The sequence below is a fragment of the Ceratotherium simum genome, chromosome 24 (assembly GCF_057802395.1).
Source record: "Ceratotherium simum simum isolate JZ-2026a chromosome 24, ASM5780239v1, whole genome shotgun sequence".
NCBI classification, from domain to species: Eukaryota; Metazoa; Chordata; class Mammalia; order Perissodactyla; family Rhinocerotidae; genus Ceratotherium; species Ceratotherium simum.
In genome coordinates this window covers 29,286,921-29,301,864 of record NC_141923.1, presented here as the reverse complement: position 1 = coordinate 29,301,864, position 14,944 = coordinate 29,286,921, and the positions used below count along the sequence as shown (strand labels likewise).

Sequence of the window (14,944 nt, the reverse complement as noted above, 5' to 3'; positions counted from 1 at the left end):
TAATGTATTTGATTTTATAATGGTATCTCTTTTCTCTTATACTGAATATCTTGGTTCCTAATAACTAATATAATTATTTATTTGTTTTAACCCACAATAAAACTGGCATCAAAAGAACTAGCTACATGTAACAACAAGACTGCTGGATGCAGTTTAAGATTTCTCTGTGCTTCTTTTATATCCTTAGGATATATACTTGTAGGCAGAATACATCTTTTAAAATTATTTAAACTTTTCTACTGTGTAGGTGATGTCATATTTTATAGATTCACATTATTTTCGGTTTATTTCAATTTTTAGAGATTACTTTTTCTATTTAGTGAATTTTGTTTTTTAATATATAAAATATTTATATGGTGTCCCAAAGTAAAACATATAAAATAAGGTGCATTCAAAGTGTCTACCTCCCACCTCTATCCCTTCCCCCTCTCTTTTCCATCCCCTAAGTAACCATCTTTATTCCCAAAACTAATACTAAATTTTATCCTTCTATTCTTTCTTTTGTATTTCCCCCTTGTCCTAATTTTCCACATAAGTACGTATACTATACATAATGTTCTACACCTTTTTTCACTTAACAGTGTGTTCTGGAGAGCTCTCTATAGCAGTGTATAGGTATCTTCATTCTTTTTTAGAACTGAACAGTACTCCATTATAAGGTTATACCAGTTCCCTTCCTAAAGATGGACATTTGGACTGTTTCCAATCTTCAGTTATTACAAATAGTGCTGAAATGAATAAGCATGTGAATACCCTATTTAATATTTTTGTTGGTGTATCTTTGGGATAGCTTCCTAGAAGTGGAATTGCTGGGTCAAACAGTAAAATACCTATGTAATTTTACTAGACAAAAAAAGTTCTTTTTTTTTTTTTAATGGTGAAATTTCTGCTGTACATTATTGTTTATCGGTCACCACATAAGTGCATCCCTCCACCCTTTGTGCCCACCCCCCACCCCCCTAGCCCCTGGTAACCACCAAACAGTTCTGTCTGTGTGTGTGTTGGTTTATCTTCCACATATGAGTGAAATCAAGCCCTGTTTGTCTTTCTCTTTCTGGCTTATTTCACTTAACATAAGTTGTTGTTGCAAATGGGACGATTTTGTCTTTCTTTATGGCTGAGTAGTATTCCATGGTGTATATATACCACATCTTCTTTATCCATTCATCAGTCGAGGGACACTTGGGTTGCTTCCATGTCTTGGCTATAGTGAATAATGCTGCGATGAACATAGGGGTGCATAAGCCTCTTTGGATTGTTGATTTCAGGTTCATTGGGTAGATACCCAGTAGTGGGATAGCTGCATCGTAACGTATTTCTATTTTTAATTTTTTGAGGAATCTCCATACTGTTTTCCATAGAGGCTGCACCAGTTGCATTCCCACCAGCAGTGGATTAGGGTTCTCATTTCTCCACAGCCTCTCCAGCATTTGCTGCTTTTTGTCTTGGTGATTATACCCACTCTAACGGGTGTAAGGTGATATCTTAGTGTGGTTTTGATTTGCATTTCCCTGATGACTAGTGATGTTGAGCATCTTTTCATGTGGCTATTGGCCATCTATATATCTTCTTTGGAGAAGTGTCTGTTGCTTTCCTCTGCCCATTTTTTGATTGGGTTGTTTGTTTTTTTGTTATTCAGTTGTGTGAGTTCTTTATGTATTATGGAGATTAATCACTTGTCAGATACATGGTTCGCAAATATTTTTTCCCAGCTGGTGGGTTCCCTATTCATTTTGATTCTGGTTTCATTTGCCTTGTAGAAGCTCTTTAATCTGATGAAGTCCCACTTGTTTATTTTTTCTTTTGTTTCCCTTGTCTGAGTAGACATGGAATTCAAGAAGATCCCTTTATGGCTGATGGCGAGTAGTGTACTACCTATATTTTCCTCCAGGAGTTTTATAGTTTCAGGTCTCACCTTCAGGTCTTTGATTCATTTTGAGTTAATTTTTGTGTATGGCGAAAGAAGGTGGTCTGCTTTCATTCTTTTGCAAGTAAAAAAAAAAAAGTTCTTAGACATGATATTTAATTAAGAATTGAAAAGGAAGCCGAGTTCCTCTTTCCTCATATATGAATAAATTATTTCAATAGATATATAGTTGACTACCTTCTGTGTACCTGGTATTATTCTAGTTGCTGGGGATACAGCAGGAGGTTCTACGGCACTTCATGGAGCATGAAGATAAATAAACACAGTGAATTTCAGATTTGGTGAATGCTATGAAGAAAGTAAATGGGTTGATATGAAAGAGAGTAACTGAAGAGAACTCACTTTAGATAGGGTGATCATGGAAGGCCTCTCTGAAAAGGTGACATTTGAGCTGAGACATGAAGGATAAAAATGATTAATACTGTTATTTATTGACTTCCATACTATATGCCATGCAGTATAAACGATTTTCATGCATTATCTTATTTAGTCTCATAAGACCCTGCAGTCTATTTCATAATTCCCATTTTACAGATAAGAAAACTGATGCTCAGAAAAGTAAATTATTTGCTCAAGGTCTTCAAGCTTGGAAATGCGGGGCTAGGATTTGAATCAAATCTAGACTTGTCTAATTCCAAAGCCAGATAAGATAAACACTTTTTACTGTATTACATTGCCTCTCTTAACCAGACAGAAAGCAGAGAATACTAAGTTAATGGAGTAAATGGTTTAGACTCTTGTTTTAACCTGGCAGAAATACAGTTTTGTTCTTTTCTTTTAAAGCACTGTTCATATTTATTACTGAATGATTACAAATTCAGAATACATATGTTTGTTTTATTTGGGAATATTCATTATATAAGAAAATAGAGAAACATACCTTCTTGTCCGACCTAAATAAAACAATTTCAATATCTGTTTTTATTGTTTTCAATTTAATGATGGTTCTTTGTTTAAAATACCGTAGCAGGGCCAGCCCCATGGCTTAGCGGTTAAGTGCACGCGCTCTGCTGCTGGCGGCCCGGGTTCGGACGCTGGGTGCGCACCTACGCACCGCTTCTCCGGCCTTGCTGAGGCCGCGTCCCACATACAGCAACTAGAAGGCTGTGTAACTATGACATACGACTATCTACTGGGGCTTTGGGGGAAAAAAATAAATAAATAAAAATTAAAAAAAAAAAAAAAAAGTACCGTAGCAAGGAGGCTGGCCCAGTGGTGTGGTGGTTGGGTTCGCGCGCACCACTTCGACGGCCTGGGCTTCGCGAGTTTGGATCCCGGTTGCAGACCTACGCACCGTTCAATTAGCCATGCTGTGGCAATGTCCCATGTACAGAATAGAGGAGGATTGGCACAGCTGTTAACTCAGGGCCAATCTTCCTCGCCATAAAGAATACCATAGCAAAAATATCCCCCAGATATTTCCAGCCTATTAAAATGATGTACCTTCTCAGTATCCTATTTATTTATTTGATAAATATTTGTTAAAATATTTATGGTACTTTACAAGTGTCTGTTTAAATTAGCTTTAGTAAATGAAATAACCAAAACATTGTTCAAGGTTCTGTAAATAGCCATAAAATTAATCTTAGAGGGAAATTTTTTTCTTACATCAGCACTTACTGAGCACTTAAATATGTTAAGTCTCACAACAACCCAGTCAAGTAGGTACTGATCCCCATTTTACAGATGAAGGAACTGAGGCCCAGAGAAGCTACGTAATTTACCTGAGATCACCATCTAATAAGTGATAGATTCACACCTAAGGTTCAAATCCTATGTGATCATAAGTAATAAAAAGGTCATATCAAACAACAAGAAAGTAGGGAAATGTTATATTCTTCTTGCTAGTGAGTTAAAACCATACTATTGTCCAATGAAGCATGCGTGAAGATTCATAGACATTTTCTTTGGTGTCTTAAACTAGAACTAGCTGCAGTTAAAACCCAGATTCTCATTTTACAAACAAGGCCACCTCTAACAATAATAAAATAAAATGATATTATTCCTTGGCTTAAAGAAAAATTCTCCAGTAACTATGGGAATGCTTGTGGTATGAAGACAGCATCTTAAATCTCTATGCAAGTCATACACAAAGTGTTATTGTGATGAAAAAATAGTGGCGTGAATAATACCTGCTTGCAGCCCAAGACACTTGATGTATCTTGGACCTCAGTGTTTGTTGGATTTTGCAATTTCATGAGCAAGATTTGTATTTTTTCAAAGTTCTATATTTCTCTGTGTTCCACTTGATGTCAAATCTGTATTCTTACATTGTAGGATTCCATTAAAAAAAAAAATCTCAGCCCCTCCTCCCTCCATTCCCCCTGCCCCCCACACTCATTTTGTATAATATGGTAATGATATCACCGTATCAGTAATTACGGGTCATCTTCATTTCTTTCATCTCTGCCTGTTCTGATGGCTTCATTCCTTTGACGGAAAAGATTTGGCTCTGGGTGCTATGATTATTTTGTTAAGCGTTATTCGAATAGACAGGAGTGAGAGAAATTAATCAATCCAAATGCAATTAGCATCATGTTTAACCCAGTGATGGACGTCTCAAGGTGAAACAGCCAGGGGAGTTTCAGACATTATTATTCAATCCAGTGGTTCTTATCTAAATTATAATCAAGAGAGGTTTTTATTGGCTTCTCAGTGTGAAGATGTAACTCTTTCCCTGCCCTGGGGGTCAAGAAGACTGGCCCTTCCTCCTCTGTAGACTTTAGCTACTGCCAGCACCTTGAAGTGGGGATGTTCCAAGCAGGAAACTTGTCTTAATATCCAAGTCATTTGAAATTATTGATACTGTGATCTTGGTCTGATTTTCTTGAGAGTGGAATCCAACCTATGGATGAATTACTCTGTCTAACTTGGGGCAAAATATTTTGTGTAGTGATCAAGTCACTTTGACTAGTTGTTGTTCTATCTTAACCTTACGTGATAGATTATTATTGCTGTTCTCACTTTATGGATGAGGAAATTAAGACCATGTGAAGCTACCAGCCTTTGGTCATAATAGCTGTTTTACCACGATGTATTACTATGTAAAGGCCCTGAAGCATGAATGTTCTGCACAAATTTATGAGTATTTAATAAAAGTTCTCTTCCCACGAGTATTAATCCATTGCTTTGATCTCATTGCCTTTCATTCAACTGAGTTTACCCTTGAAAAGGGAACCAAGTGAAACTGTGAAGTAGGCCTTCAGTGAGGCCCTCTGAAGAGGAAACAAAATACTAATAAGAAGTTGTTAGCTCTCATTTCCTGAACACAAATCTTTGGAGTTTTTTTGTTGTTTTGATTTGTTTTTTAGTAGGGAAAAGGATGGTAAGAAGGATTGAATATTTGAAATCTAGTCTTGTTTTGCTCTTAAAAGAGGGCAGGGCAAGGAGAGTTGATGGAGAAACACAGGCTTTCACCTGAATACAGCATTTTTCAAATGCCTGACAATTAAGATGCTTCTACTTCTGCTTTCAATCTTCAGGCATCATGGCTGACACTTCCCATATTTTATGTTCTTGCTTGATGTTTTATATTCTGAGAATAAATTTGTTGGCTGGATATTTCTGTCCTTTTTTTTCTCCTGTTGTGAAAAGCCATTAAAATTATTTTCCATATTGGAACTGTCCAAATTTGTTTACCTGTACATTGAGTCCTGGCTTTTCTTTTTTTTATTACTTTATATTACTTCTCAGAAAAATGTTCTCTGGAAATGTGAAGAAAAAAATGTTTTGATATAAAATTATCTTTCTCTGAATTCGCTGAAGGGAACACTGTTCTTAGCCACCCCACCGAGGGTGAAGATTTTGATAGTCAGTGATAGTTTGGTCAGAGATGTAGCAATCACACTGTTCTTTTCTCAGATATATATTTCAGTCTCCTTTTTGAAATGTTTATGCGCGAAGAACTTTAGGCAAAAGCCTGAAGGCTGTTCTGCTTACCTTCAAATGCTACTTTTATATATTTTAGAGAAAAATGAGATTTCTGCCAGAGTCTCACTTGTGTGTACTCTCTCACAAGAGTTGACTGAGACCTTACTGCAGACCTTACTGCGATTACACCACCTTCTGAGGACCACCAAGTGTCCTAATGAGGCTCCAAGAGACCCCTCCTCATCCAGTGACATGCTCAGTTCACAGCATCTTCTGCTCTTGACAGTGGCACCAGCACCAGCTGTTCTTATATTAGAGGCATTGAAAAGTGCTTAGTCCTTGACTTGAATTATCGATCGCTTAGTGGTATGTTTTGTGCAGAGGTCTGAACTAGAGCATGGTAAAGAATCTCAGTCTGGCAGACTGCCCTGGAACTGCTCTGCTGTACGCCGGCTCTATGCCAGAGCAACGGGAAAACTTTCCACATTGCTGTGGGAGAGAAGTCAGCATTATAAGTCACATTGGTTTCCTTTTGTTCTCCTCTAATCCACCAAAATACCTGTGAACAGCTAGCTCCGTCTCAAAGACCACTTCTAATTTATTTGAATTTTCCCTAATATCTAGTACATAGTAGGTACTCTGTGTGACTAACTTTTCATCCATCCCCTTCATGCTTCTCTTCTGCACAACACACACTGCTAGGTGATCCCTCTTGTCATAGTTATTAGAATGCATTCAAAGTTTCGAGGACCAAAAAAGTAATTTTTAAAGAAGAGTCAAAACCATAATTATTACAAATGGCATCATTTCAGCAAAACATCTTCTATGAAGCTAGTTAAATAAACAGCCTTTTAGCACATTTATTTAAACTAAACCAACTAGGATTTTCTGTGTTCCTTTTGCTATAAGTATCTGCAGGTACAGTTAAGGAAGGTTGCTGCCTCTGATACCCAATATTACTCCAGCAGGTTTGATCTTCCAGAATATATGTGTTACACAGATGCAACTCATTCGTGTTTCCATTTGTTTTGCATTTCAACTCTTTTTAAAAATAGTTTAGCCTCCTTTTGCCACTCCTGATGCTGCTTATGTGCTCAGTCGTTGTGAACCTGGTACCTCTTTTGTGAAGCAGCAGCCAGGGAGACACCAGTGCATGCATGGCTGAAGAAAAACCCAAGGAAGTAGTCAAGACTAGGAACAACAGTCATATTAATTTGAAGGTGGTGGGGCAGGATAGTTCTGTGCAGTTTAAGATTAAGAGACATATGCCACTTAGTAAACTGATGAAGGACTGTTGTGAATGACAGGGTTATCAGTGAGGCAGATCAGATTCCAATTTGATGGGCAGCCAATTCCTGAAACAGACACACCTGCACAGTTGGAAATGGAGTTTGAAGATACTCCATTGATGTGTTGCTGTGTTCCAGCAGCAGACAGGAGGTGTCTGCTACAAAAGGGAACTTGCTAGTTGCTCCAGAACTCATTTCCCGGAGACCAAGAATACGTTCTTAGTTAGAAAACTGCAATTTGGTTCCACCACACCTTGACTACTACAGTATGGATTTCTCTATTCTTTCATTTTCCCCTTCCTCATTCCTTTACTGTACATAAAGTAACTGGTGTATGTACACAAGCATATTGCCTTTTTTTTTAAACTATATGACCAATGCTGTGTTTTGATCAACATCAAATGGTTATGGGATGGGCAAAATACTAGAAAGTACCCGCTTTCTCCATTTGTGGCATGCTCATTCAGCTCTTATCTTTTATGTTCCAGAAAGTTATTTTACTGACACTGTTTAACAAAAAATCCTTGCATATCTTGTTCAGTGGAAAGTTTTAATGTTTTTCACTTATCATTGTAAAACTAAGGACCATTTTATAACTTTTTTGTGCATAGCTGTTACATGTAGGGCAATCTGTCTTTAAGTAGGGATAAATTACTCTAAAAGAAATGAATCCTAGATCGTTTTCCTGTCAAATGTCTTGTTGCTTAAATAAACTTCTGTTTGAAATGAAAGAAAGAAATAGTTGTCCAGTAGCTAGCATTTATTGAATGCTTCTGTGACCTCTGTATTAATCCCGCCTTGAACAGATGAGGAAACTAAAGCTCAGAAAGTTGGCTTGTGTGACTTGCCCCCAGTGGTTCAGGGTCAGTCTGGGAGCTGGGGTTCAAATCCAAGCCTGTCTGATGCTAAAAGCTCTGCTCTTTTCACAATGTTACACTGTCCCCTGTGTTTCCTGACCACTCATATTAGAGTCTTCTAAAGACAGCCTGTTGTTGCTCTTCAGAGTGTGAGAGAACCAGTGGAAAGTAGCTCTTCTTCACCTCACTAATGTTTTTAATTATATTGAGGCACAGAAATATTTAAAATAGTTTGCACTGGAATTGAAAACCAAACATTATGAGTTTCTTCCATTTCATTAAAAGTTACTTAATCTTTACATTGTTCCCTACATTAAAGCCCAGCAGAATTTTATCGGGCAATTGCCTCAAAGTTATAATCTGGAAAATCTTTCTGTAATGAAACCCATATGTCATGGGTGAAAGGTGCAAAGCCCTGGCAGAGAGGGCTGGTCTCATGAGAGATTCTGCACCCAATCTCGTTAACCAGGGTGCCTCTGGTAATCCCTCATCCCCTCACCGATGAGAAATCAATCTGTACCACTGAATCTTTTCAACCAGCTACCAGAAAATTTACTGCAGAGAAGGCAGTTTAGGGATAGTCATTGTGGAAAGGGAGCCAGAGGCAAGGCTAAATGTAGGATGGAGGAATTGGAGAGTCTAAAGAAGAGATTATATTAAACCACACACTCCCTTCAGAGCACGCAGGATGGAGTCCTGCCTTCAGCCCTGACCTCTCTGAGTATACGCAGGTATTCAGCTGCCATGAACCTAAGAGCCCTAGAGAAATGATGAAGGGGATAATAGGAACAGCATAAACCTGGAGGTTGCTTATAGCTTATCCATGTGCTGTCTGTAAATGTGTACAAGTGGCCCCCTCTCCCACACTCTCTGCAGCAATTCACATGTTCACCCTCTGGTGACAGTCTCTATGTGGCTTTCTTGGTTTCTGGTCTATCACTGCATAGGAGGGCCTGTAAATCATAACTTGACGTGGAGGTCATGCTTCTCTTCTGCATAGCATACACTGTAGCGGCTGATGACCAGGGGATCCCTCTTGGCATAGTTCTTAGTATGTGTTAGCAATGTTGCCTTCCTGTTGAACCTTGTAATCCCAGAGAATTAATGCAGAATTAAAAAATAGTTAAATTTTATTGACTTTAGATAAAACACTCTCTAGCAATCTTATTGTCTCTAGGATTGTCTTCTATCTAACACATTGTGGAAAAATAGAACCGGGAGAGAAAAAGGAACTGGAAGAGACAAACTGAGGGGCATATAATCTCACCCTGGCCATTAATGTGAGAATTATACCCAGCTGTAACTATTGGGAAAAAGGGATGGAACTAGACAGGGGGAAATAGAGATTCTTCTCCTCTGAAAGCAAGTTGTAGACATCTCTAAAGGTTTTTCCCCAAAGAGGTTTGAAGTCCTTGGTGGGAGTTTTTTAGTAAAATACATTTATATATAAAACCCTACTGGAAGAGAGGGTGTGTGTGTGTGCGTGCGTGCGTGTGTGTGTGTGTGTGTGTGTATGTGTGTAGAAGAGGAATACAGAATAGTAGCAGAAGGCTGTCTCCCTACTCCTAATGGGATTTTGTAGCAGCATGTGCGAGTTTGTTTCAGAAGTCAAAACTGAACAGATGTTGGTATAAATTACCACTGTGTCTGATGTTTGGCAAATTAAAAGCGCGGTTGGCATCACTAAACAATTTCACTAGGTTTAGGGGGGTGCAGTTAGCAGGCGGTGATTACTGTAGCAGGTCAGTAAGAATCTTCACACTTCAGCAGAGCAGGAGAGCAAGGATAAAGAAATGAGGAATAAAATAAGGGGTATGTGAATTAATCAGAGATGTTAACATCTCTGATGACAGGTGAACAGGAGGGCACGTGCTCTGGAGCAGCCCCTGACCCACAGCAATTTCTCTGTGCACAAAAAGGGGTTGGTGCTTAGGATGTGATTTATAGGGCACAGCCCTCTTTTAGGGAGCAGCTATGTCACGAATTCGTATATCTCCTATATGGGACTGGCGAGTAGGAAAACTTTCTCCCCTCCCATGTAGAAGATGATGTCTTTTGAATTACTTCTACTTTAACGGTGGTTTCCTGCAGCTCTGTGTACTTAGATTAGGTTGAAGGGGGAGGAATGATTGAGTGGGAAAGGGTTGTTAAAGAGGATTGGTTAAATTCAAGGAGAGCTTGCCACCGAGAGACTCTGGAATATCCTTTTATTTTTCCTTTAAATCCTTTTGATCCTTCAAATAGATTGGGTCTTTTTAAATTTTAAGTCTTAAAATACTAGTCAATTTCTCATTTGGGGAAAAAAACAGTAAAGAATTGGGGGATCTGAAGGGCAGCAGGCGGAAATAATTAGTAAGATCAGTACAGTGCTCCTGGCCTAGGATTTTTGGAACAAGGCTCCCTTCTACCCAGCAGAGTTTTGTATTACCCATGTCTGGTTTCCAGAGCATCTGCTTCTAGCCTTGTTGCAGGATCATTTGATACTATGTTTAAAGTCCTTAATAAGCGCTGGAGAATAGGCAGAAAACCCATCCGGTAGAAATAAGTGATGAGATTCACTCTGGCCCAAAGTGTAAGTCAATTCCTATAGGATCAGGCTGAGGGAAAAGATTCCAAGCAATGGAATTTTTGAGATTGTAGCCTCCCTTCTTTTCTCAGTTCTTTCATTCATTCACTCAGGAAATACTGAGTACATAAGAAGCAGCCTCTGAAAGGTGTTGTGTTAATCATTGCTTCTGTACCAAGCATGTTCATTGCTGAATATCCAAGAGAAAAAGCGGGGCAGGTGATAGTAATATGCTACCCATTTTATAGATGTAGAAACTGAGGTTCAGAGATCTTAGCCCATGGTGTCACCCAGCTGTTAAGTACTAGAGCAGATCCTGTGTTCTCTGAAAGAAGTCCATGCTGCCTCCCATGGGCAAGGAAGTCCTTGCCTGGATTTCTTTTAGGGTAGTTAGTCCTTGCTCCTCGATCTCTCCATTAATCTGGCATTATTTCCATCAAGGGAAGTGATTTTTCTTGCCAAATAAGCAAGGTAAATTTATAAAGAATCCCACAATGTAGAGAATGGAGCACCAAGGGCCACTAACAAGTCTTATTGTTTGTCTGTGGAAGGAAAGGGAACGAACTTTATTGTGTTCCTACTCGGTTCTGTTTTTTTTGCATATTATCATTCATTCAGCCAACATTTATTCAGTGGATACTCGATCTAGCTCTATGCTGGGTGCTGGTGATATAAAGAATAATACAACACACTCTCTCCCCTCAGTTCTTACACTTCAGCAGAGGAGAACAAGTATATAAAGAAGTAATTCCAAGTCTTATAGGAACTTTGTATGTATAGGTTTTGGTGTAAATCCACCAAGGAAGGAATGATCAGTTTGATTTTCGCCAGAGTGGGGTTGTGGGCATATGAGGCAAGACCCAGCACTGGGGCTTTCATTCCTAGTTAATTGGATTTCTTTTCCCTTTGTTGGAGCTCAGGAACTTGTAAAAGATGGGGAATATATAGATTACAGTTACCAAAACACTTTCTGTGGTTACACAGTTTGTATTGTTTTATTTCTTTGTTGGACAAATAAACCAGGAACTGTTAAACATAAGTTGGAGGTGTGGGGGGAGCCCATTCATCTAGTACCATTTGTTCTGGACTTGGGAAGTTAGCAAGGAGGCTGGGGCGAAGGTCCTTCTCATCCCTGCAAGTACCTCCCTAACCACCTCACTTCTTTAGCCAAGATGGAGACGTGTTCTTGGGAGGCCATGGGGCACAGCCTACTCTATGCCCACTGCACTGTTCCAGAAGACTTCTGGCCTCCAGGCCAAGCCACTGGAAACTTTTAGCTCTGATAAATCCATTTAAGAAATCTGAAAAGATGATCTTATGGGGATGAGGATGAAGGAGGTTTTATGTTACATGTGATTTTTGAGGATTTGCTTGACAGAGCTAAAATGGGGGGCTTCTGGAGTGGCCCTTGTAATTGAGCAATGCTTTAGTTTCATTTAGGAGCCTCATATGTAGGAAAGTAGCTGTATAAACCCTCTTGTAACTACAGCGTTCAAAGATTGATGGTGCTGAAAGTCAGAGAAAGACACATAAACCTTGCCTGGCTATATTAAATATCTAAGGACTGACAATGCCAAGAGAGAGAAGACCAAATCTCTATAAACCCTGCTTTATTACACCATCCACAGATGAACTGCACTGAGGGGATATAAACCCTGTTATGTTACAGCATCCAGGGACTGCCACTGCTGGGAGATGGGGTAAATGATCTCTAATTTTGATTTGAGATTGTAAATGTCCAGAGACCAACAACCCAGAGAAGAGTCTAATCTTGGTTGGATTTTAGCCTCTTAGAGCAAACCCCCTGAGATAGTGAACATGAGTACTAGCTTACATTCTTGAGAGAGAGAGGTTTTGGGGGGATTCCCTGGTGATTTTTTTAATGGTGGATGATCAAGTCTTCCTCAGTTGACCTGTGCCTTATAGCACTTGCCAACTTCAAAACAGCTTTGTACAGTTTTCATTGTCAATAGTGGTTTATTTTCCCCCCTTTTTGGAGGTTGGCGGTGATTGAATCTGTTACGGTAGCAACTTTGTATACAATTTAAATCAATCTGAATTTTTAAATTAAATTTTCCTGAGATCCCTTTTTCAGATTTTAGGTTTTCATTGATCTTTCATTTGCTTTGCGATTCCAGCTAGAGAGATGACACGAGGGAAATTCCTCAACATTCTAGAGAAGCCCAAGAAGTAGCAGCTGCTTGTGGACAGGATGTCCTGGGGCCTGGAACCGTGCTTCCCTCCCAGTGCAGCTCTGATGATGTGCACTTCACTGCTTCCGGGTGAGAGGCTGGAGGGTGCACCTCCAGGACTGACCCTCTCCCCTGCTCCTGGCACTCTGCGCCTCTGAGGACATTCGGCGGCAAGAGAAGAATCTACTCTACCCAAGGATCAGTGCAATTATTCAATCAGCTTCCAGATTTTGACCATCTCAGCCTCAGATGCTGGTAACACCAGAGGGCATATCATTTTTAAAGGTCCAAGTCCTGCTTTCTCATTTCCGGAAGTGATTCAGGAGCCCCAGGATCTTACGGTTGAATTGATTCAGTAATGGCAAAGTCAGTTGTGACATGTTGATTGGATGGGTTCTTTTGAGTTGTACTTGATCTCTTAGGAAGTATTTATGATGCGAGGAGACCAGAGACCAATTAGATTCTGGGACACACCATGCAGCCTGACTTGTGAACTCTTCAGTGTATACTAGATTCAGAATCCCCAGCTAGAGAAACCAGAATCTTTTAAAAATGTACACCTGATTTTCAAATTCTGTACCTCTCATGATAGTCTGATCCCCCAATGCCTTCCATTCCCCACCTCCCAGCCCCTGCCATCAGTTCTGACTCCAGGGAAGGGATCCCTATGTATCAAGGCCCCCCTGGGATTAGCTTATACAGTGAAAGGCCCATGCAAGGTTGCATTACGTTCTAGACCTCAAGACCAAGTTAAAGGTGACAGAAAGGACTTTTCAGTTCTAGTTAATCTGTTACAGATTCAAATGAGAAAGTTAATACAGCCTGAAAGATAGGAGAAGGGGATTGTTTGCAGGAGTTCCTATTTGATTAAAAACTAGAAACTCTAATTGACCTTAAAGGAATGTGCTGTGGAATGGTGGCAATGTTTTGCCCCTCCTTGTCCCCTCTCGCAGCACACATCAGATATTTCATCCATATAACAGAAACACACACACGCGTGCGAAAGAAAAAGACAATTTCCTGACTTAAATACAACTGTTATGGAGCTATTTGACATTATCTATCTCTGTGTTAAAACCAGAAAAGTCTAGTCCGTGGGTAAAATTGATTACACATGTTCTCCGTATTTTGTCTTATAAGCCAACCTCCAGCTTCTAATGTTTTGAAAAGTACATGGGGTTTCCTAACCTTTATGAAAAGAACATCCACATGGCAGTAGTCTGATGATGTTTGGAGACAGGGAAAATTGCGGTCAAGTTTTTGGTCCTGAGTGTCTGTGCTAGGGCGCGACAGTGTTCAGTTTAATAGCTGGGCTATTAACCATTTGCTGACACTTGTGCCTTGTTTCCCTTGCTAGAATTAATGTTGGATTTTTCTTTCATTTGTACCATTTGACCATCCATACAATTTTACATATTGAAAAGAGGAAAAAATTTGAACACAACACGCAAAGGATGAGTATGAGAACAAAAACATTCTGCTTGGATGCTGTATAGAAGGTTAGGTTGTAGAGGCTTTGATTTTAAGTTAAGCTTATTATTGACATTCCTTTATATCTAAATGCGGTTGAAGAGTGAGAGAGAGGTGGGGTGGGGCAAAAAATAGTGCCATAATGTCCAGTTCTTCCTTTGCTCTGTTTTTGAGAGTTGGTGACATCAGGCACTTTTAAGTGCTTGGGGAAATTGAGAAATATGTGGAGAATATTGGGATACCTCCCCAAAACCAACTCAAGTCTGTAACCTGAAGCTATGTAGTTGGTTTTCTGGTCTGCTTTGGCCTCTTTCTTTTACTGTCATCTTATTCACCAGCACTTAATGTAAGTAGATGTTTTAGAATTGCAATATTTATTGGTTTTGTATTTGTCGTCCTTAGAAATGTTAATGATGTATTTTTATATTGATAATATAAATATATGTACAACGTGTGTATGTATTTCAGGGTGTTAAAGATTGTACTTTGTATGTGATGGTGTCCTTGTCATCGTAATAAATATGTCCCTTTTATAGGAGAGTGAGTTCTTCCTCAGAGGGTCAAGTTGCATTTTTAAAGCATAGATCTCATCAGAAAATGCAACTATAATGACAGCTAACCCACTCTCTTCCTCTTAGTGGGGCTTTATGGTCATCTGCTATGTGGTCTCCTAGCTTCCAGTCTCTTCTACCAGCCATCCAGCTCTTTACCGCTCAACTCCATTACTGCTCATTACTGCTCAACTATTTAAAAGCCTTTAGGGGCCAGCCCAA

At 39.4% G+C, this 14,944-nt stretch overlaps 1 protein-coding gene and 1 pseudogene across 3 annotated transcripts in view; both read left to right on the top strand.

Moving 5' to 3' along the window:
• The window catches only part of LIN52 (lin-52 DREAM MuvB core complex component), a 111,305-nt gene extending 96,601 nt beyond the window's left edge, over nt 1-14,704 (top strand). For all 3 annotated transcript variants that reach the window (XM_087448243.1, XM_004426349.3, XM_087448242.1), the window contains one exon: nt 12,648-14,704. In XM_087448243.1, coding sequence (XP_087304369.1) covers nt 12,648-12,703 — 56 coding nt within the window. In that variant the 3' untranslated portion in view covers nt 12,704-14,704. The remainder of the gene's footprint in view (nt 1-12,647) is intronic.
• Nucleotides 5,918-7,465, top strand: LOC147913913 (small ubiquitin-related modifier 2 pseudogene; annotated as a pseudogene).
• Nucleotides 14,705-14,944: the final 240 nt, after the last annotated feature.